Raw genomic sequence first — 24,745 nt, 5'->3', positions numbered from 1 at the left:
GATTTGTTACTGAGGGTTATTCTATGGAATTGATCCTATTTTCTTTGTCTTCTTTACCATCACAGTTATCTTTCATTTGCATATGTTGGACTGTGTTTACATTGGAATATTATCTGTGACGCTATGGAAAAATTTATCGGGTGGTCAGATTTTTGGTGGGAACCTTTAATAATATCACAACATTGAACAGGCCGTATTTCCACGGCATGGTTGCCACACTTTATTATGAAAATTCGATTGTGTGCATTCAGCCAGTGTTTCAGTACTTTTATCCAGAAAAGTTTCAGTGATTTGGACTTGACAAGCTCATGACTTGATGTTGGACCTGTACTTGATTTGATGTTCAAAGTTTAATAAAACAAGCCGATCCATTTGCTCTCTGTGGTGAGTAGCATATCAGGGCCTGATAGGATCACTTTGTAGCCAGTTTTAAGCAGATATGTAATATCATACATATTGAAGCACTGGGGGCTGAGCTGCCCAGAATTTTTTCAGTTTCGGTTAATGTTTATTGTTGAAAAAGAAAAACTAATGTTATTAATTAAAAGTTAATAAAATTAAAGTTTTTGTACTATATTAATCTCATGCTAAAGGTTAGGTTTGGATATATTTTACATGATTTAACCATGACTGTGTTTTCTGTTCATCAGCTCAGTCTCTATTGCTGTCATATATTTAAACAGGAGGTGTGTCATATTGGGTTCCCTAGTTGTATAACTGATACTGTTAAAACTGGTTGTCAATATCAGCCTAGATTCTAGATTCTTCTCTAGATTCTCGGCTAAGTGATAAATCTAATCGCACATGTGTCACTACTTAAGTGTAGACACACTTTTGAAGCATAGAATTGCCACAGTCATTACAGTTTATGTGCATCTTATAACAACAACTGTGAATGGCTTTTTTATTTTTGCTGCTGTTGCTGGTGCATTTTGTCTGTTCCAGTTTGTTTGCAAACTTCAGAAAAACTGAATATCACAATACAAAGTGTGAATATTCATGTGTCATAATGTTGTATTAATCGTGTTGTCCATCCTTAACTAAGACTGTACAAGACTGTGCAAAAGTCAGACACTACCTTTCATTTATTTAATTTACAGTCAAAATGGCTGTCCAGTACAAGTTCAGTCTTAGAAGTTGTTTGGTTTTATTTTCTGCTTCTCACAATCAAAGTAATCCCAAACACATTCAGTGATGTTGAAGTCTGGACTCTGGGAGGCCAGTCTGAGAATATGAGCAGTTTCTTTGTTTAATTTTCAAATTTTCTTCACTTTTCCTTTTCTCACCTCTTGACAGCTACACATCCTTTCTGACTTACAGTGTTGAGTTGTTTCTCACAGTGGAAGGATGGACAGAAACACCTGTGGATCTTTTCAGATCTGAAGCAAGAGTGGAGTTTGTTTTTCTCCTTTCTCTCAAAGATGAAAGCTTTAAATGCTGTTTATCTGACAGTAACAGTTATGGTGGTGCACCAGGTATTTTCATTTAATTTCCTCTGTATCTTTCATTCATTTTTTCCACTCTTTCACTTTTTTGTCTCTGACTTTTGCACAATATTGTACATTTAATGCATTTTATCCTTGAACTGATCACTGGTGACTTGGGACTTGACTCAGACTGGACTGAGTCACTGGACTTGATCACAACACTGCTGTCAACCCATTCGTTCGTCATTGACCATTGGTTGTTTGAGTGTTGCTGGTGGCACACATGGTTGCAGTGGGGCCATGCATGGTCTGGCACCAGCCAGTGCATGAGCATCTGTTTTTCATGACCTCCCTCTCGTTTCTCTCCCAGAAGATGGACGGGAAGAAGTCGAGCCGTATCCAGGTCTGTAGCCTGCTTGTCTGGGTTTAGCCCCTCAGAGTCAGTTTCTGCTATGAGCTAAACCCATCTGCAATAGCCAGGAGCCATAGCTTTGCATGCAGGAGCCAAGTCAGTTTTCAGTTTGCTGCCCTAATGCTGTTCACCTTGGAGGAGAAAGCTTTTCAGTATTAAGTACGAAGGGGCGATGTTTGCTCACTCAGATTGACACAAGTATCAAGGAATAATTTAATAAGCATGCTAATGTGCTAATAGAGCCTATTGAACTATAGAGCTGATGTCTCTCACAATTAATGGAATGTAGCATGGCCAACAATGAGTGAAAGCGAGCGTAACGGCATCTGCCCCGTTAGCTTTCGGTAATTATTTATCACTGTTTTGGGAGAAGTATGCCTTTAATGGAGCCAGGGCTATTGCAGGCAGTCCATGATGAATGTGTGTGATTGTGACAGAAGGTAGATGTGTTGTTTTGTCATTTCTCTTTTAAGTGCTGCGACCATGTCAATGTTGTGATAAAACCAAATGCAAATGTCCTCAAACTGTCCTGAGAAAGAAAATACCTTAAAGGAATACTCCAGCATTTATCAACATCATCTCTGTGTGCTGCTTCTGTGGGGTATGGCTGATTACCATGAATAATAGTTTCGAGGCTTTTCCATGTACTTACATTTCTAATAAAAGCCAATAGGCAGCTGCTGAACCATCTGCCTATTGACAACTATTATAATCATTTTTAAGTCAATGGGTTTTCTGAGAAATTAGTATCTGTAGTAATCAGACATGTTCACAAATCAATATATGTCAGTCAGAGTGGTGTCTCAGTTCACTGAGGTGTGAGTCCAAATCGAGTCTCAAGTCTTTAGTACAGAATTTTCATTTGTTTTCGTTATTAGCTGCAGGCATTGCATTTTACTGAAGTAAACTTCAGATAACGAGCCTTTCATTATAGAAAAACCTTCAGTCTGAAGGACATAACTAAAGCGCTACACTCAGTAAATGCAGCGTTTAAAGAAAAGAGGCACGTCTTGAAACAGTTGCTTAGTCCGTAGTTTATATAGCACATGAGCTAGCTAGCTCAGTAACTAATCCGGTTGTAGTTTTCTTAAGGTTTGAAGGAATGTTATCTGTAATTTGCTAAAACTTTAGCTAGATTAGCTAATAACTTAAGATAAAATAGCTAGTGCACTAGCTAGCATACTTACTATCCAAACTACATGCCTACAGTTTCAAGTTGTTTTGCCTCTTTCTTTTAGACACTGCATTTACTGCAAATAGCTCTTTGTTCTGTCTATCCAACTGATGTTTTTTCTATGATGAAAGGCTTGTTATTCGAAGTCAGATTGAATCTAATGCTGCTGGAGAACAGCACACACTGACATGTGTTAGTGTGTGTTGTGCTGGTACGAGTGGATCAGACACAGCAGTGCTGCTGGAGTTTTTAAACACTGTGTCCACTCACTGTCCACTCTATTAGACACTCCTACCTTGTCAGTCCACCTTGTAGATGTAAAGTCAGAGACGATAGCTCATCTGCTGCTGCACAGTTTGTGTTGGTCATCCTCTAGTCGGTTCATCAGTGGTCACAGGACGCTGCCCACAGGACACTGTTGGCCGGATATTTTTGGTTGGTGGACTATTCTCAGTCAACATACGACACAAGTCTTTGATGGTAATTGATTGTGTACCACAGATGGAGCAGATACTGGAGTATTCCTTTAAATGCTTTTATAGATTATTTTTATTACAGAAACTGTGATGCTCTCATGAGAAATATAGGTGGATATAAGTGCATCTGTTTTTTTGCTGGTGTCAATAGATTGCCAACCTAATGTGGGTTTCGGTACAATGCAATTATAGTTCTTTTTTTGCTCATTATTGAAATTACTTCCCTCGGGGCCGTTCATTGAATTTGTTGAACAGTCCCTCCGCCTCATAAGCACCGCCTAGAGCCAGTCCTTCGAAACGTGTTCCGCACAGCAGGCGAAAATGACGAGCTTGCATTTTCTAAGACAATTAGCTTTGTACCTATTGGAAAAACCTGTCTTGCATGAGAATGTGAATGAGAGGCTGTGTGCTTGTGTATGAAAGAGCAAGAGACGGTGGGTGGAGAGGGGGGTGAGAGAAAGAGATTCAGTGCCTTAGGGGCTGTCAGATCCCTGAGAGAAAACCTTTCATCACTGTCAAAGCACGTGAGTGTTCAGCCAGCCAGCACTAGCAGCCTTGGCACTGTGTGCATCCACCCTTACTGCATGTACAGTGCATGTACAGTGGATAGCATGGACTGCTGTTCTGTGCACAGGTCACTATTGTGGATGAAAATCTTTGAAGATGGTTATACAATGTTAGTGAATACTGGAAATAACAGCTGAATATATGCTGACTAGTGGTCAATAGGCAGTTGACAAAGCAGCAAGAGGTCAGCATGGGGTCAGCCTACCGCTGTCTGGTCTGCAGGAGTGACCGCTGTTTAAACTTCACGAATGTACTCTAGATGGGGTTCAGTTCACCTATAAAGTCTGAAAACAGAGAAAACATAGTTCTTTTGTTCAGTAGCTAGTGTATAGCTGGTGTATAGCTGGTGTATAGCTGGTGTATCCTGTTTTTCCTATTTTTAAGCTTCAGGCAATGTAAATCTAATAGTTTCATAATTAGCCTAGTGTTGATCTTGTACACAGTTAGCATGTAGATTAGGTTAAGAATTGGTAGCTTTATAATGTCCTCATGTACTTCGAGAGAGTTTCTCCCTTCAGGTAAAATGGATGGTCCCCTGCATATAGCTTATATGATCTTTACACTCACCAATCACAAGACTGATGTTGTTTGGTTGGTATATAGCTTTCAACAGAACAAAGAATTCTCACTAGAGCAGTCTCACTGACTTTAAAGAATGAAAGCAAACTACCAAGCATAAGCAAATAAGCAAGGGATAGCAAACTATCAAGTGAAAGCTACGTAGCAAGAAAAGGTAAATTAAAGAGAGATCGCAAAATTAGTGACTGAAAGCAAAATAGTGAGTAAAAGCCACCAGCAAATGAAAGCAAACTAGCATACAGAGAGTAAGTAGAAAAAAAAACTAGCAAGCAAAAGTCAGTTAGCAATGAATAGCAAACTAGTGAGTGAATGTAAATGGGCAAGTGATAGCAAGTTAGTGAGTGATAGAAAAGTACTGAGTAAAAGTGACTAGCAATTAAAAGCAAACTGATGACTGAAAGCAGCCTAGCAAGCAAAAAGAAATTAGTAAGCAAAAGCAAACCAGAGAGCAAATTAGTAAGTAAAAACAAACTGGCCAGCAGAAGTGAATTAGCGATGGCTTGCAAACTCTTATGGTTAGCAAACTAGCGAGTAAAAGCAAAGCAGTATGATAAAATTAGCAAGAAATAGCAAACCAGTGAGTGAAAGGAAATTAGCAAGTAAAAACAAAGCTGCACGTGAAAGCAAACTTGCAAGCAAAAGTAAATTGGGGAAGGAAAGCAAATTCATGAGGAGAAGCAAACTTGCAAGTGAAAGCAAACATAACGAAACCGGAGTGAAAACAAGTAGTGAACGAAAGCAAACTGTCAAGTAAAAGCACACTGGCAACAGAAAGCTAACCTACCAAATCTTGCCTACTGTGGTAATTTCTCCACAACCTTTGAACACAGGTTATCTAGAACATTTGTCTGATTCTCACCATCACCATCGGTAGGTTGGTACCTATATGAATCCTGATTATCTGAGCTTGTGTGCTTGCTGCATTGTTTAGTTCTGCTTCAGTGGTGTAGCAGGCTGGAGTCTTGGACAGAGGGTTGTCAATCAGCCAAGCTCATTAGAATATTAGGCCACACCCAGACATTTCTCAGATAGGTCTGATCTTCTGTTTGTTTCTGCTTTTTTTCATTTGAACTAAGCTTTATATCTTATATTGAACTTTATATTTCAGATTGTATATCCAGGGATCATACAAAAAATAGTTTTTACATTACATACATCATTTAATTTGATCATATTTGCATATTATTTGCCATAACCTCTCCATGTGAGCTTTGTGATGTGATCATGACCGTCCATTACCTTCTGTCTCTGAACACCCAGATGAAGAGGAGGAGGATCCTGTTATATATTACTCCACCCCTGTACAGTCATTTGATGGAGTAGCAGGTGTGTCCTCCTGAGTCTCTACCCACTGTTCTGTTTAACCCTTCAAACTCTGGGCTTATTATTCAGTAACTACTGGGCTAGCTCGATCAGGATTTAACAAGCGTTGCATTCTCTTTGGCGTTCCTGATAAGTACTTGTTCGCGAAATAATTCTTAAGAACAAAAACATTTACATTTCATAATTAACCATCATGTAGAAAAAGTACGGTTGTTTACTGCCGTTCAGAATACATCCAGTAGACGACAATGAATTAATAGTTAAGACTGAAGCCTAGTCTCTTGTGCACTGTATAGTGCTGTAGGAGCCATGATTGTAGCACCATCATTCGAATACAGCTTTTATGCGTCATGTAGATGCCAAAGGCAACAAATTAAAAATTTAGAATTTATTTATATTTATGACCATCGCAGTTTTAGTTTTAGTTTGTTTGAATTACTTGCTTCACTGTTTTGTTTTGTCACAGAAAGCAGCAGTAAGTGCAGCACACGTGTTATCTTATCTGTATAGTCATAACAGTTCCTAAGTTCATAGCCATGTCTTAACTTCTGTTATTACAGAAGAATCCTAACTAGACCAAATTTCCTAAATACTGTCCGAAATTCGATTATACACTCTTGTTTCTACCATTAGCTGTTATATTCATATGGTTATTTTAATGTTTCAGGCAACTGTGACAGGCAGTGTAACAATTCACTGTAACTTAATAGTGTAACATATATTTACATTGAAAACAGCAGTTTGAACTTCACTGCAGTCGTGTTCTCCTGATTCCTCCTTGTTGATGAAAACTTGCCAAATAAAATATTGCAGTAAATAATGAGGGGACAGCGAATGTGTGGCTGTTTAATGTTAGAGCGGCTTGCAGGCCACCTAAAGCCTTAGTAAAAGAAAACTGAACCTGAGAGTGGCGACGCTAATAGACATACTACATGCTTGGTCATAGACATACTAATTGATTATCGATGATGTTTGAGTAGTTTAGGGTTTCCTTATCTTAGAAAAGATAAAGTAAGATAAGTTATAAATTGTATTGCTTCAGTAATATGAATGAAAAATCTTACCCTAACCTTGTCCGATCCTGTCTTCGCTATAAAGAAAGGAAGTTTCTGTAATACAGCCCCTGGGATCTAGGCAGTTAATCTCTTTTTTCTAATAATATAATCTATTAATTCTATTTTGTTTTTTGGCTTTTTTTTTGGCTGAAAACCCCTACCATCTTTTCTGAACATTTTACCTCCACCAGGGCCAGGAAAAAACTCATTTTCGCTAATTGTGACACATGGTTCGGGAACCATGGCAGTACACACAGTTCACGCCCACACACTTACCAACATCTAGCACTCTGTGATTTTGGTGTAGGAGAAACATACGCACACACACACGCTCTCGCACTCAAACACACCATGTTGGCATAGCGAGGAGTTTCCAGCAGATTGCACTTCCTCCATTCCTCCATCTGTTTGTGTGTCCGTCCATGTTCTTCCAGCATCACTTGACCACACTTTTTTAAATGTGTTTGTCTGAGACTTTGCTGCCTACTCTCCTTCTGCATGCTCAGCTAACTCTGTATCAGCTTTTCCGGTTCAGTGCTGATATCATGATATTTCACCATTTATTTGCAAACATTCATTAGCAAACTTATGCATTTCAGAGTATATTGTACCATGTCAAAGTTTAAGTGGACAAAACATCCAAATTCATTTTAGAATAGGCTTAAGCCCTTAAAGGGAAATCAGACCAATTTTTGCATAAATACCTTTCTGCATAATTCAGTCACTGAGATGTAAACAAAGCAATTCATAGTGATTTGATGTGAAATGGTCCATTGATGTAGGAAAACATCTGATTATCTTTACAGTGGTGGTGATAGGAACCAGGGGTCACAATGTCTACCACAAAAAATAGCTATTTTTAATCACTAACAGAACTGACCAGTGAACCTACACATGAATTCTAAACTTTTATATGTAATGTTGATTATGGTAAAATCGTGGTAAATCTTATTTCTCCAACATGAATGTCTTGCATTTTAGGCCAAAATCTTATCATGAAACAATCATAAAATTGTCTCAGGCATCAGGCAGTGTATATATAACCCATTCATGTGATAACTTTCTGTGAGGGAGCTTTTAGTGGCATTAAATGATTCAGATGTCTGGTTCCTGTCAGCACCACTGTGAACAATTTTAACTCTATATGTTTTACTAAAGTGGCGGATTTCACATAAAAACCCTTTGAATGATTTATTTACATCTTAATTAAAGTGTTGAAATTTAAAAAAAAATCTGTGGAATTCACTCTTTAAACTCTAGACATGTTATTCTTTACTGATCTTCAGTAACTGCTTAAAAAGTGCTGCATTAAATTTACATGATTCAAATGTGTACATCAAGTACTTTACATCAACACAGGTTTGTCTTACTGTTTAGTTATTTTCATCAATATTTGTGTTGATGTCATTTATTTTATTCAAGCACATACCTGAAAGAAGTAAATTCAGTTCCATGTAGTGTAAATGGTTAATCTGTATGCAGGAAACTGTCTGAAGGTGCATAAGTGCTTGTCTGTGTTCATTGTCTGTCCTCTTATTGCTCTGTATCTGAAAGACTATGAGGAAAGGCCTCAGGGACCTCCAGCCAATGGAAGGAAAGGCAAGTGTTGACTGAGGTGTGGACTTGCAGTGAGTTACTGACCTCTGCTCTCTGGACAGAAGCCTTCGGAATGTGTGTTTTAGGGCCCAGCTGATCTGATCGGTTGGTCGACATTATCGACCAATATTGAGGTCCTGCAAATTTACCGGTATCTGCGAAAACCCTGATAGGCCTGTCACAATTACTATTTCATAATAGCAATTATTTTAGCAGATCACAATTATTTTCTATTGAACTTGATGTGTTTTCATTTGTTAAGTTGAGGCAAATACATGCAAATGAAGCAAATCAAAAACATCATTATTTGACATGTCAAGGGTCTTATGAAAACAGCAAAGGTTTTAACTTCTGACTGCATGCTGTATTAGTTTTAGAGGGCAGTCCTGAGTACTCTGTGTTTATTTAACTGCATCCGGCCCTTTTTTGACTTCAGTTAGGAGCTACAAAGATAGAAAGCAAAGTATCTAATCGGCCAATTTGGCCACTTTTGACTGTACATTAATAGTTGCATATAATCAGTTCTTGATAGGTATATGCAGGGTGCTGCAAGTCAAAATAGTCTCCAAAGAAACTTTTTAAAAAGATTTACCACTTATTTACCGACATTACATTGAAAAACTCAGAAGACACATGTACGTTCACTGGTTATTTTGTATGGCACATAAAATAGCTATATTTGCACTGTAGACATGACAACCTCTGGTTCCTATCACCACCACTGTAAAGACATCTGAGTTGATACGCTTCTCTACAATTAACCACTTCAGATCAGATATCTCTAAATGACTTTGTGTACATCTCAATAACTAAGTTATGTAGAAATTTTGAAAAATCAATGTAATTCCTCTTTAAAAAAACAGTCACAAAATTTCGTATCGGTTGGGCCCTAGTGCGTATGCCTGTGTGTGTTTGCCATCTTTTGTGGCTTCCACTTTTCTAAAACTCCCACACTGCGTCTCATTATGCTTTCTGGGTCAGTCTGTCTCTTTTTACCGCATTCTGTTCTCACACTCTCTCACTGTATATGTTTCTCTCTCGCTTTCTTTTCTCCTTGTTTGATCATTCTGTAGCAGTTTGTCTTTTTCATGCATTGTGCTGTGAATAACTAGGAGGATTCAGGCAGACTGTGTTAAATGAAAGTGATGGGAGTTCACAGTAGAAGGCTCATCAGCCAACCGTCCGCATAGTTAAGTGTCAGTCCATCTCGCGCACTGTCCCTTAATCCAACCTGCCAGTCCAGTCAAGTGTACCCTTATTAGTGCGCAGCACAATACTTGATCTAAATGAGACTGAGCTCAGTTCTTCCCTCTGTTAGCTTTGCAAAGACAAGCCTGTCAAAGTGATTCATACTAGCACAAACGTTAAGCACGTTTTGTGACAGTCGTGGACCATTTTTCAGCTCAAAGTTAAGATAATTATAAAATAGAAGTATTATGAGGTTAGGCAATCAAGGCTTTATGATTTTGTAGACTACTACCCTTATCATAGACATTTTCACCTCATAGCATTTTTTCTCAGTCTGTGACAGTTACAACATTTGGCCAGCAGATGGAGCAAAATCCTCTCATGAAAGGAGCTGTTCAGTTTGAAAGTGCTGAAATTGCCAAGATACTAACTTGGATTGTTCCATTCAGAATGGCAAAAACAAATTATTGATGTACAGTTGGTCACAAAATCAGACTTTGCAGAGGTACAATATAACTGAGAAATCAGTTTATTATTATTATTATTTGTAAATAATCAGCACAGTTCATTATAATAAGAGGGACATCTACTTCTACCACGATGAAAGTTAAATTGAATTTAACAATTTTACAGTATTTGAATATTTGATTGCTTAAGTGTGTGTAAGACAAAAGTTAATGCGAACCTGCAGTGATGAAACATCTAGACATGTTGGGTAGGGATGGGACAAAAAATTAAAAGCAGTTTTGTTATTATGTAGTATTTTTTATAGAATCAGACATACAGTTTGTATAAATCTGAAATTATCACCAGCACAGTTACTGTTTACTGTTTATATTATAATTACTCTACCATGCAAAACACAGAGACCACATTTCCTATATTAAATTTCCAGGCAATAAAAAAATACAAGTCATTCATTTTTCAAGAGATATTTATGAGGAAATTAAATATTAGCTAACTTCAGAGTTTCCAAAACAAGAGTTAAAAAAATGATTACAAGAGAAAATGAGACTCCTAAAATTCTATACCTGGTAGACCACCAAAACTATCCCCGTCATATAAACAGTACTTTAAGCTTTCATCTTGGAGAGAGAGGAGAAAATCAAGCTGCTTCAGATCTGAAAACATCCACACATGTTTCTGTTGATTTTGAGAAGACGACTCAACACTATGGGTCTGAAAGGATGTGTAGTTGTCTGAAACCATTACTGAGAAAAGGAAGCAGACGATTTTCAAATCAAACAGTGAAGCTGTTGGTGTTTTCAGAGCAATGTTTAATTTTCTCTTAAATGTGTTTTCTACTTTTTTTTCCTGTTGCTGAAAAATGAATTACTTGAACTTAAAGAACTTTTTTGCCTGGAGATAAAATTAATAACTTGTGGTCTCTCACTTTTACACAGTACTTTTTGTCTGTAGCGGTAGACTGTTTACTTCCACTACACCTTTAAAACTCAGATATCAGAATTATTAAAATTTGAAGTGGTATGATTATTATGCTTGCAGTGTTTTTTTTTTTTACTGTGGTAATTCATTAAAACCAGTACTCATGCTATCCCTAGTGTTGAGGACGCTGCACAAGCAGTCAGTCCGCTCACTGCTGCAGGCAACATAGCAGATCCTGTGTTTTATCTGACCATGTTTACTGACCTGCATTGGTAGAGGTGACGTGGGAGGACCAGCGGCACATGCACAATGGTTCCGTTCCTGCTAATGGCCACCCCTCTCCGGCTCCACCAGGTTGGTCCTGTCTGATTGGACCTTTTGCTACCCTCTGGCCTCGTGTGCTTTCTTCCATGCCAGACTGTGTGTTCTTTCCTCTCTTTCTTTGAAAGACTCTGAAGTCTGACTGTCTACTGGCCCCTTTTCTGAGTGCACAAAGAGCAGAACGTGCAGTAACAGAGAAATGTGTGAGCTGTGTTAATCACAACTATGAGAAAGTGTGAAAAGCGAGAGGAAGAGGCCTGGAATGAGTATAATAAGAATATTAACTTTGCAGTACAGATATTGCAGAAGACTGCAGTATTCAAATGAGTCCTCTAACCAATCATTTTTGCTGTGTAATTTTTCGTAATTTTGAGATAACAAAAGTTTGTTTTTGAGTTTTTGAGATTATTGAGATTATACTTTGATACTTGTTCTATTGTTTATAGAAAAAACTGCTAGCCTCATTTTCTAAAGACAGCACAGTATGTTTTGATTTTGCAAGATTTCAAAGGAGTTATGTTGTTAATATATGTAGTTTTATCAAGACCTCAAGAAAATCATCTCCATATCTTTTGTTTGTTATGTTGGGATAATGACTTGAGAAAACAAATAAAACTAGAAGGAGAAAGTTTGTTAACAAACTTGACAAAGGCAGCTAATAATGCCGGAAAAGTTAAAGCATTTGTAAATAACTGTTGATTGTTTTTGAGAACTTAAATGAGTTTATATAGTTTATTCCAGGTAGTTGCTATGTTGTTGCTATGTGGCTGCTGTGGTATATTGTTAGGGCATTGCTTGGCAGTTGTTAGATGGGTGCCAGCTCATTGCTATGGTATTGATTGGTGGTGTTAAGGTGTTGCCAAATGCTTGCTAAGGTACCCAAGGTAGTTGCTTTGTTATCCCAGGTGGTTACTAAGGTGTTGCAGGGCTGTTTCTGTGGTATCTAAAGTTTTGCTATGGAGTTACTAAGTGGTTGCTAGGATGTTGCCATGTGGTTGCTATGATATTGGAAGTAGTTGCTAGATAGTTGCAGTGGTATTATTCCTGTAGTTGCTATGGTGTTCATATGCGGTTGCTATGCTATTTCTGCTGGTTGCTAGGAGATTGTTATGTGGTTGCTAGACATTTACATTGCAGTGATGCTATAGTACTGAAAGGTGGTAGATGTGGCATTTTAAATGGTTGTTAAAGTGTTGCTAAGTGGTTGCAAAGGTATCTAAGGTGGTTACTAGGGTGTTACTAGGTTGTTGCTATGTTATCCCAAGTGGTTACTGAGGGGTTTCTAGGAGATTGCTGTGTTATCATAGGTGGTCACAGGCCATTCCTATGGCCATTCCTATGGTATCCCAGGTAGTTGCTTAGGTGTGCTAGGCTGTTGCTAAGGTATCCTAAGTGGTTGCTAGTATGTGTGTCATGCTACTATGTGGGGAAACTGTGACCTTGTATGGCTTCCATATTTTTCCATGTCACATTATTGATTCTCCAAAGTGTTTTTAATATTGCAATATGTTAATATTCGTGAATGAAATATATAGTAGTGCTATTACGTTGTCTCTGTCGTGCAGCTGTGATAAGAACAGAAGTAGTTGGAGATTGGATTATTTTATTCACGCTAACCACACAACTGTTAACCTGTATCACAGTCTGACTCTCTTATTAGCTGGCTGGTTGCCATAGTACTTTAGACAGATTTAGGGCACTGAAAGAAATACTGCTGCACAAATAAATCCTGCTGAGAAATCTTGATGTTTGGCATTTTTATGTAACCTAAATAAAAACTGATGTCATTTGAAGCTTCAGCTCTAATTTGCAGTTCTCAGGATTGCGTCCAAGCTTACTGACACAGAGCAGTACAGTCTAGAACATTCAGATACTTTGTATAGATTAAATAAATATCTGCATAGTGGTTTTAAAGCATTTATGTTGTTCCAGCACCAAACGCTACTCTCCCAGTTGTTGATTAGTGTGTTTATGTCAGCTGACTGTGTATTAACTGCTTTGCCATATGGCCATTCAATTTGTTTTGCCGTGGCTGATTGGACCTTGTTTCTCCACTTGCTGTTCGAGACTGAAATTGATTTTTAAATAAGTGTTCCTTAGGGCCTCACGGTTTAGTTTGGTTTGCCTTAGCAACACGTCCTTCCTCAGAGGTTTGTGTGAAGCTTTCAATTATCTTGTGCTGTTTCAGTGCCTATCTGATGCTGTCAGGGCTTGTATTGAAACCTCTTTAGTGACAAAACCTTTGAAAAGACTCAATTGACATTAACTTGTTGATGATAATATAGTTAATCATTACAAGCTATAATAGACTGTAGACATGACTAATAAAGATTGTGGTATAGATTTAGATCCTTTTTTAGGTATGGATTTTGTCATAACCGTTATTAGCCATTTGGCTAAATACCTGAGGCAGGGATATTTCAGTTGTGGTTTAAATGAAAGATAAAAATGCAGCAGACCCTCAGTAGTTGCATCTGAACTTGTCCACTTTGAGGTATTGGACATAAGGGAATGGACGGCCTTTTGGAGTTAGCTTTAGCCTTATGTGGACAGCAAAGTGCTTCTGTTTCCTCTCGTACCTCCTGAGCCTCAGTCAGCTGCATCAGTACCGCAGTCTCGTGACCTTGTGTGCAAAGCAAGCTGTGAACGACCAGCTGGTGCTGATTGCATGAATGTATGAGACAAATGAGCTGACTAGCATGTTATCTTGTGGCGGTTGTGTAGGCTTGAGGTTAACGTATCAGTTTGTGGTTAGTGTTAGATTGGGACACTTTAAAGCCCAATTTTGTTTTAAATATTGCCTTATATGATGTTGAATATGCATATAAACTGAACATGGAGAAATGAACATATTAAGGCACATTTTCAGCAACTCTCTATTTTTGCAATACTGAAAAATGTATTGAATCAAGATACCACTGTATTGTATCAAATTAAATAATGAATTTTGTGAATCAAGGTAATATAATCCAACAAAAGTCAATTATTTTGTAAATAATGCAGCCTGTCTTTAAGCATGTCACATTATTGATTCATCAGTGTATTTTAAAGGACCAATATCATGGAAAAATCATTTTAAAATAAAGAGTGTATCTAAAACATTTTTAAAGTTTCAAAACGTACCATTCACACCTCATTCAGTCCACAAAGCAAAACAACTTGTTATTAATGCATTGTTATTGAGATGCTCTGAAACCCACTTACATGTATCCACCTTTTCAGCCTACAGCAGTTTAGCTCCACTTGTAGTTAAAAGGAGAGTTTCAGCCTGGACTGCTTTTTTAATGAAGCACAATACAGGACAGCCAATCTGAGAAAAATATTAGATATGGGACATTTTGCAAGATGTATCACAACTGCAAGTGGCAATACAATCACAATACTAGTATTCTGTTCATATTGTGCAGCACTATTAAGGACTTGTTGAAGACCCTCATTATTGTGGGATGCCTTTAGGTTTTTTGCTATATACTGTATGTATGCAAATATCTACTCATAAAGGACCACAGAGAAATGTATGGCTCGCTGTGCGGTCTTACCTACACCACAGCTGCGCCATACATCACTCAGCAGAGACTGATTAAACTTGCTTTAGACAGATGTTCGCATTCTGTTTCATTCCAGTGTTGGTCTGTTATTTAAGTGACTGGGCCTGTTACAGTGCTAGATGCAAAACAAGGCAGACGCATTAGAGGCAAAGAGAATGGCGGTGAGATGCTTATCTTCCCTGACATCATGGAGCTGCATCTCTCTCTCTTTCTCTCCGTCTCGCTTGCTCACTCGCTCTGGTTTTCAAGAGCTAGAGAAGTTGCTCACTGGGGCCTTGCTTAGGGCTTGACAGATGTGAAACTTTTGTAACTGATACCTGTGATACTATATTTTAAGGAGCCAAAAGAACTAATAACCAATAATGTCATCTGAAAATAAATAGCAAAATATTAACATAATAATATTTGTTAAACAGGGCTTTCATGATGATATGATGGCCAGTTTTCTACTATGAACTGTGAATATGATTGTTCATTATACAACACTTAGTTTCAATAGCACAATCTGATTGGTTGAGAAGTGTTATCAGTGTTGTTATTTGTGATAACAGCACGTTTTCTTTCACATTAACTTTATCATTCTGCTGAGCACTGGTTGTTAAGTAATGACTCTCTTTAGGCTGCAGCTAACCGTTACTAGGTTTCTACTTAATACAAAAGAGATAATATCTTTCCTGCAGCCCATTTTGTCAGATTCTGAAGAGTGTGATAGCAGGTCTTCATCAAATTATGGACCTACTGTTGACCCTAAGCAAGCATTTCAGTGGGCAGCTGTGACAACAGAACAACTAAACATGCTGGAATTAGACAGAAACAAACAGCAATAAAGGATGGACTGTGAAATGCTTTGCAGACGGACTGGAACAAAAACACATTCATTTTAATCTGGCAAATATCGAAAAAGCTGAGATGATCCTGATACTCTGAAAGTTTTATGGCTGTATCTGTAATGCAGAAGTCTACTCATTTTTGGTGTAAGGATTTGCAGGAATTAAGCCACGTTTGATACAATGTTCAGGGCTTCTTTATTTTTGTTTTATTAGAACACTCAAGGTCATGTGTTATCACAACTAACATCATGGCTGCGATGATGTACTCCGATTTAATTATAGTCATGGTATTATTCGCCATAATGCACTTTTTGTTGCTTAACTATGATATAAAAGGGAGCGTCTTGTAAATTATGAAGTTTTATTGACATTTTTGTCGATACCAGTAAATCTGTGGAAGCTTCATATTAGCTGACTTATTGTGCAAATGATATATCAGTCAGGCACTCTTGCTTAGTTTTGGACTAGATTACACTATTATTCAGTAGATTAATCTTAGTGTGTGAATGGGCTTAAAGATCTGCATAACAATGTGTCGGTCAGGCCCCAGTCTAGCTATTCTTTGTGATTTAGAAGCCCAGTGAAAATTCCATCTGCACTGAAAGATGCTGTCTTGTTGCGGCTGCATGAGAAGCTTGTTGGGTTATGCAAGCTTAGACAGGCTCTGTTCAGAGTGTGATTAATGATAGCTGCAGATGAAAGTACAGCTCATTGTTACTAAAGGGTGAAAAATGAAAGAGGGGGAGGAAAAAAATCGAACTACAGTCAGCAGATTCTGTTTCCTCTGAAGATACTGATAAGGAATTTGAATATGCAGTGTGGGGGGTGCAGTCCAATTAGTGGCGTACGGCGCCTCGAGAGAGAGATTTCGTTACATAACCTGCACCAGACTAGAAGGTGATTACGCTGATTTGGAGTGTGTTTGTGTGTGGTAAGTTAAGTTACTTGCTTGCTTACATATATGTAATACATATGGGACATAATACATTTAGATTCTTCCATATATACAGTACATATGGGACATATTATTACAGATAGATTATGTTATGGAATATTTTCTATTTTTTGTTTTATTATTAACACACACACACACACACATATATATATACATGTATAAACATATATACACATATTTATATGTTACCTATTATATATAGGTACATAAATTCAAGATATATGGGACATATGTATGACCTCACACATCCTGACATAGTATAAAAACAAAACAGACCCAGCGCAGACTCCTGCTGGTCTGCTACTAGTGCTGCTGTCTTTGTTTAGGTTATTTGGCAGACTGTTTTTTTGCAGTCTTTCGCCTCCTTCATGCTAGCATTTGCGGGTGGAGCTTTTCCCCCTCCTCTCTCCCTCCCTCTTTCCTTCTTCTTCTACCCCTCTCTTCCTTATCTCAGGTCTGCTGGGCTCTGTGTCTTCGTTCGTTCACTCTTATCAGCATTCTCTATTAACATCTCTTTAACGTTTCCAGAAAACGTTGCAGGATTTCTTCCTTTAGCACGGAAAATTACCTCCTCCTCTTCTCCTCCTTTCCTTCCTCTTCTAACTTTTCTCCAGTCTGTGCAGTGTTTCCTGTGGTGATCATGTTTTTTTTCCCTTTAATTTTCTGTTGTTGTTGTTGATGTTGTTGTATTGTTTTGTTGATGTTACCCCCTCAACACTTTAACCCCCACATATTCCATACTTTTTTAACAACCACCCCCACCCGACCCCCCCAAAACCTTCCGGCACACACGCCCTCTCACACCCATCTCCTTTGTCTGTGTCTGTCCATTTGTGTGTGATGTGACCCCTCCCCCAACCCCCCTCTCCAGAAGACACGGAGTCGCCCGCTCGGACAAACTCAGGTCTGTCTGCCCGTCTTCTCTGACCCTTCTTTACCTTCTGTACTTTTCTTCCTTCTCTTATTGCTCCTCTTACTCGATCATGCTCATCCTGCATCAGCTGAAAGAGTTACAACTCTAGTTGATCTGGCCTGACTCAGTCTGAACTGTCTGGTCACACACAATTAATGTCACTTGGGCTGCAATTCATCTGGAACTTGCTTGATTGGTAGCAATATACAGTCTTCATATCTGGAGGAGGGAGGAGGATGGGAAGATATATGTACACTGAGTTGCCAGTTTATTAGAACACCTGTCTTGTACCCACACACATTGGTCGCTGTCAGAAACATGTACCATATAGGTGCATTAGTAGGTTTTAGAGCTGTAATTTAACCTTTGTCAGCCCCCTCTACCCCATTCATTAATAATAAGAGACGTATGTAAGACCACCGACCAGCAGATGGGCTACAGTCAGCAATTGTATACCTAAAAAATGCACCTATATGGTAGGTATATATAATAAACTGGCAACAGTACAGTATTGTGCAAGTCAGTCACCATTTATTTAATTTTCAATTAAAATGACCATTAAGTACAAGTTATTAATTTTTCAGTGTCAGAAAAGGCAGGAAACATATTTAACAAAAACTTCACAGATGCCTTAATAACTAAATGTAATATCATTCTTTAATGATGTTTAATGTGTCCACCTTTTGCCTCTATTACAGCTTCCTTTCTTTTTGGGAGACTTTCTGCTTCTCACTGTTCAATACTGCCACTTTAAAGCTGGTGGTTTACTTCAAATGATGAAATAAGTACATGAAATTGAACTACCACCAAACAATCTGTCACAAGTAAATTCGATGTATGTTTCAGCACTCCTTGAACTCCGCTTTGTGCTGTGGACCAGTCGCAGTCAAATAAAGACAATCCACTTGCATGAGAGAGAGGAACATCAAAGTGTAAAAAAAAACCAGATGTTTCTAAAACTTATGTTCAAAAAATGATTAAAAGATACAGAGTAAAAATCAACAGGTGTTTTTCATCCTTCTACTCAGAGAAGACAACTCAGTGCTATAGGTCTGAGAGGATGTGTAGCCGTCAAGTAAGGAAATAGACAAAAAAGAAGAAAATTTGTGCTAAAACACACAAACTTGACGTCTGAGATGTGGAGTAAGGTTTTATGGACAATGAACCTCATTTACTAATCTCTTCCTAAGTTTTTTCTTAAATTTGTTCTAAGGAAATGTCTTAAGAAAAAGTCCATGTTAGATTCATGATGTTCCTAAACCACAGAATTGTTGGCCCCTTTTCTGCTCTTGAATGTGTGTAGGTTCTGTTTTTACCTGAGAACAAATACCAAAATAAGAAAACACTGGTGAATGTCAGAATCTTTGTGAAAACTGCTTAAATGGGTTTTAAGAAGAAATTTCTTTTGAAGAATGGTTGGTGAATGAGCCCTACGGGTCTAAAACTGTATTTGGGATCACATGGACCATGAGAAGCAGAAAATAAACCAACTTCTAAGACTGAACTTTAGAGGTGTAGAAGAAGATCCAGAAAAACTTAGAGCAAGTCTCCAGAAAAGAATGGAATAAAGGCAAAGAGTGGACAACATAAATATCACATGCACAGAGGCTTCAGTGTACTTTACTGTTAAATATGTTTATTGTTTTTTTCCTGCCACTGAAAAATGAACTTGTGCTTAATGGACATTTTGACTGGAAAGTAAATAAAGGAAGAGTGGTCTCTGACTTTTGCACAGTTGTATATATCCCACTCTTTCAGCTAATTTGATGCTGAAGCCTCTTTTCTTAGTCAGTGTTGTTTTAGTGAGGAACCACAGTATTCTGCCCTCTTTTTCATTTGCCTGTTCATTTCTCCATTGAAAGTCCATGGGAGTTACTTTTGACCTCTGTCATGAAGCCACGCTAATGCGCTAATGGATTCACAGCAGCTGCCAGAGCTGTGCACATTGTCCTGACTAAGTCTTGCTGCTGCTCTGTCATGCCACCACTTTGTAGTTACTGTGACCATATAGACTGGCAATGGCTAGATTATATTACCCTTCAATCAGGGCAAGTATAATCAGTTTCATAAATAAAGCTGGCTTCATAACAGTATTGTCAATAAGTGAAGTCAATATCAATGAACTGCTGATATTAAAACTCCGTAATGACTCCCAGGTCATGTGTGATTTCAACACTGTTTTGAGTATACAGGCTACAATCATTCAATAGATTGTTTGTTTTTTTCCCTCCTCTCCTCCATCTGTTTGCATTGCTTCTCATCGCCATCTTTATAAACCAAAAGTAGAGAGAGAGAAAGCAAGCCCACAGAATGAAGATGAAGGTAGGCTGGCTGGACTTTTTTTGGTGTCACTGATGCCAAAAAAAAAAAGATTTCCAGTCAGGAAATCGAGCCACAATATCTTCTCAATGGACACTGTCATGGACAGTTTTGAATGAAGAATGTTACTTTTTAAAGCTGAGCAAAACATCAGTTTTTAAAGCAATGATAACAAAAATATATGACAGAAATACCAGAGAGCACTTCTTACAGTAAAGATGAAGACTTTTCAGCAGGAGATATAGGCCTGTAGGAGAGCTTTAGAATTTGAATTATGTAATATGAAGCAGTACAGTAATGAAAACTTTGCTGAACACTGCACTGAAAATGACGAAGGTTTTTGAATGCGCTGCTGATTGGACTTACAAGTTACAAGGAGTCAAGAGCACAGCAGCGTTCTTCCCACATTTTTTCATCAAATCAAGTGACTCAGCATGCTCCACGCGACCAAGATTCAACACTGATTCAGTATGCTACATGCCTCTGAGACATTAAAGATGGATTTGTAGATTGATTTCATGCTGGATGGAAAAATGAAGAAACAGCTCACAGTTTAGTCATCGACAAAATTGTCCAAATATTGCTTTTCTTTCGTTTTTGCAAGGTCCAGTACAAAACTGCTGGAATTCAAGAATCAGCACAATTGGCCTTGAGTGCTAGAACAGTAGAACAGAAAATAGATCACATTTGGACTTGTGTTACCTGTGGGAGTACAGCTCAGAACAAATCTCCCCAAAACATGATGACCAAAGTCTCTTTTGGTCTCTTCAAAAGAGCTATATCTGCACATGCAGAGCTATGCCTGTTTGTGTGTATCAGGCTGTTGGTAGTGTTAATGTGATACCTTTTATTGAAAGAGAAGGACTTGTTAACACTAAGTAATTTATTTACAGTAATGATGCATCTAAATGATACATAATTGTTTAGAATGTGTAGAAATTTGGAATAGAACTGCCTGGATTAACGTCACAGAGAAATAATGTTTATTTATGCAGGGTTACAAATGCAATAAAATAAATGCAGAAGCCCAGCGTCATCTACATTCTGCTCGTCCAGAGTAGCATTATTTTCGATGCAAATACTTTTCTGTTTACATATTTGCTTTGTGTCAGCAATTTAGAGTAATTAAATATATTAGCTGGCCATTATTTCTTTAACCCTTCTCTCTCATAATTCAGTAAAAAAAAAACAGAGCACAGATGAGACTTTAAATTGATACCAGATATGTGTGATAGAAGTAGATTTGGGGGTTATTTTAGTATAATTTTACTTAATTTTTTTAAATTCTAACTTTAAATTGTCATTTTTGACATTGAAGTGAATGAAAAAACTGAATGGAAAAAGAGACTGTAACCTGTTGTTAGAGGATGTACATATAATCTGTTTTGTAACAAAATATATACAGAACTGTGCAAAAGTCAGAGAAAGCCCTCATGTCTTCAATTTCCAGCTGAAACAGCCATTAAGCCCAAGTTATTAATTTTTCTAAGAACACAAGCAACTTCTTCGTTTGGTTTGCAAATGTTCTTCTTTTTGTCTGTTTTCTCAGTAAGGGCTTCTTGACAGCTACACATCCTTTCATACCTAAAGCAATGACTTAATCTTCTCACAGTGGAGGACAGACAGAAACTTCTGTAGATTTTTTAGCTCCCATGTCACCTCTCTCTTAAAGATGAAAGCTATAAGCACAGTTTTTCTGATGGTGGTGGTTTTAGTGGTCAAAAATGGTTATTAGGAGTCACATTTTATCATTAAATCTTCAAATAGTTAAATCATCTTTTTTTTATTTTGACTTTCCTCTTCCTTGTGCAAGTGGATTATTTTACATCTAATCTCCTCAGAAACATCCGCTGAACAATTAACAACTTATACTTAATGGCTGTTTTGACTGGTCTCTGACTTTTGCACAATACGGTAATTATTGTCATCATGTAATTGGATTTAAATAGTATAGAACATTGGCACACAATAACTAGACTTGTAAAGATTAAAATAAAATATGATGAAGTTTAAGTGGTGGAGTAGTGCCAAAGCCATTTCTCAGATCACGCACCAGTACACCCAAAACTGGGCTGGTGCCGGAGCTAGTTGGCCTGACCTGCATTTCCCATTCAGGCTTCACCCAAAGCTTCATCAGAGCCTTATAACCATACGTTCTCTCTCCCCCCCACCACACACACACACACACTTACCATTGTTCCGTGTGCTCGGCAGGTGCCATGGACGTGGAGGAAAGAGCACGGCAGATGAAGCTAAAGGTGGAAAAGTTTAAGCAGGGAGCTGCGTCCGACTCCAGGCTGGACCAAGACCACCATTTAAAGGCAAGTCACTGACTTACATATTGTTGCTGTTGAAACAAAACATTTTATATATTTGTTGATTTTCATTTAATGATTGTAAAATGCCAGTTGCCCTTTACATTGTGTTAAAGTTTGATTATGAATGAACCAATGCAAATGCTCCAGAATTACTTAGAACAAGATCTTATTTCTTAACTTCTATTCAAAGTTAATGATGTTTTTTTTTTCTCCTTTAAAGTTAGTGTTTTTGAGATACAGAGTTTTTTTCCAGCAGTGATAATGTGGTACCTTTCAAATGTGAGTCAGTGTTCAAACATTTGGAATTACTGATTCTTTGTTCTGGACCTGATCAACTCTAAACATCCTTCAAATAATTAATAGAAAGTTATGAAACTCTAAATAAAAATGAAGAAGTGTTAGATGTGTCCAGAATGAAAAAGAGCTATAGATGATTCTAAAATGATTGTGAAAGCTGTATAAAATAAAGAAAGAAGTTAGACCAAAAGTAATACATACAGAAGGCCTCATATTTGAATTGATATATCACATATATAACTCGGGCATATAACTTGACAAATAAAATGCAGTGAAATATAATCACTTAAATAGGTATTTAATGTATATACACACAGAGGTATATATAAAATGTTCTGGTATATATTTGTGTTTTGAGAACCACAAGAAGTTATTAAATAACAAGTCATTGCTGTCGGAATCTCTAAAATGGCCAAAATGGTAGCTCACTAAAGAGAAAGAAAAACCATTACATAACTTGTACGTTAATGTACCAAGTTTTCAACCATTACTATTGGACTGTTCATCATGAAATTGTGGTTTTTAAATTATAAACTTTATATTTTTGAAGCAATACTTATTTAATAATAAATAATGAACAGCTTTAATAATGAACAGCTTATGTCAGTAATCACAATGATATACGTTGTTTGAGTAAACAACATTATAAAGTAAGCTGACAATGAACTGACCTAAGTGGCCACTTCAAACTAAAGTTACCAACATTTTGTTTTATTTATATGAAGTTTCCCTCCCAAAATATTTAACTTAAAAAAAAGCAGAGGCCTATTTCAGAACACCACACGTCCTTTCTATGGAATGAATAACATGGACTTAACGACTGTTTTGACTAGAAATGAAATTATTCTGTGCAATTTATAATGTAATTCATTGTCATTATGAAATTGGATTTAAATAATATAGCACACTGACAAGAATGACTAACCTTGTAGGGGTAAAATATGAAATATAATGGATTAACTAAAACAGGGTAGTTGTTGCCCAAGTCAAAGCCATGACAGACACACACACACACACACACACACACACACACACATTTTCTAAACCGCTTATCCTTCTGGGTTGCGGGCATGCTGGAGCCTACGCCAGCAGTCATTGGGCGGAGGGCAAGAAACACATTGGACAGGTCGCCAGTCCATCACAGGGGCCGTGACAGGCATTAGTTCTAGTTAATAACACTGTTGTGAAGCATCATTCCCAAATAATGGAGATTATAAGGCAGAGGCCCAGTTGAGAGCTCTGTGTGTCATTTCTGTGGAAGATTCTGATGCCCTCGAGCTTATCATTTTGCATATTTTTCTATATGTATAAATATACATATTCCCATGAAAATGTTTTGTATTTGAGTAAAAGTAGAAATACATTGCATATTTCAGTACAGAGGTTTTAAATGTTCTTAAATAACCAAACTAAAAGTACTATGAGTTAATATAGATTATAGTTATGTTATATTACTACAGCAGTTAGTTGTTTGTGTCTGCAGCCACACAGTTCTCCTTAATTGAGACTGCACTTTTGTACTTTAACTCAAGTATAAATATGGTGCTCTTAACTGGGCCTCTGCCTTCTAAGTTCCATTACTTGGGAATGATGCTTCATAACTTACTCGCATAAGATGTTTATAAATATTAAATAAATATGTTATTTAATGCTTGTGCAGGGGCTCAGACTGCTACCTCCGAACAGGTGTGTCCTCCTAAAAAAGTGAGAATAATGCCTCATAACAGTGTTATAAATGAAACACACAGCCATCATTGTAGTTTTAGGGCCCTTCTGTCAGTATAGTGTCATTTATGGACATAAGCTGTTCATAAATACTCAAGTATTGCTTTAAATATGTTAATTTATGCATAAGTCTCTATGTAGGTAGCCTTTAAATAAAGTGTGTATGTACTGAATATTGTATATAAAATAACAAATATATGTATTTTATATATTGTTTATAAAATAAGAAGAATTGTCCATACAGGTCAACCTACATTTTTAAATGGATATCAAACTCAAAAATAGACATAAAGATTATTATTAATTATCATGTGTCTCATAAATTCATATAATTGT

General features: G+C 37.4%; 1 protein-coding gene across 1 annotated transcript in view; it reads left to right on the top strand.

Moving 5' to 3' along the window:
* rims2a (regulating synaptic membrane exocytosis 2a) overlaps window positions 1-24,745 on the top strand; it is a 198,512-nt gene that overhangs the window by 109,248 nt on the left and 64,519 nt on the right. Inside the window, 2 exon segments of the mRNA XM_036558135.1 lie at window positions 1,798-1,830; window positions 22,284-22,390. Of these exon segments, the coding sequence (XP_036414028.1) occupies window positions 1,798-1,830; window positions 22,284-22,390 (140 nt within the window).

This window comes from Colossoma macropomum, unplaced genomic scaffold (assembly GCF_904425465.1).
Source record: "Colossoma macropomum unplaced genomic scaffold, Colossoma_macropomum, whole genome shotgun sequence".
Classification (NCBI taxonomy): Eukaryota; Metazoa; Chordata; class Actinopteri; order Characiformes; family Serrasalmidae; genus Colossoma; species Colossoma macropomum.
Note: the sequence above shows the minus strand (reverse complement) of the source record. Positions and strands in the feature narration are given on the sequence as shown.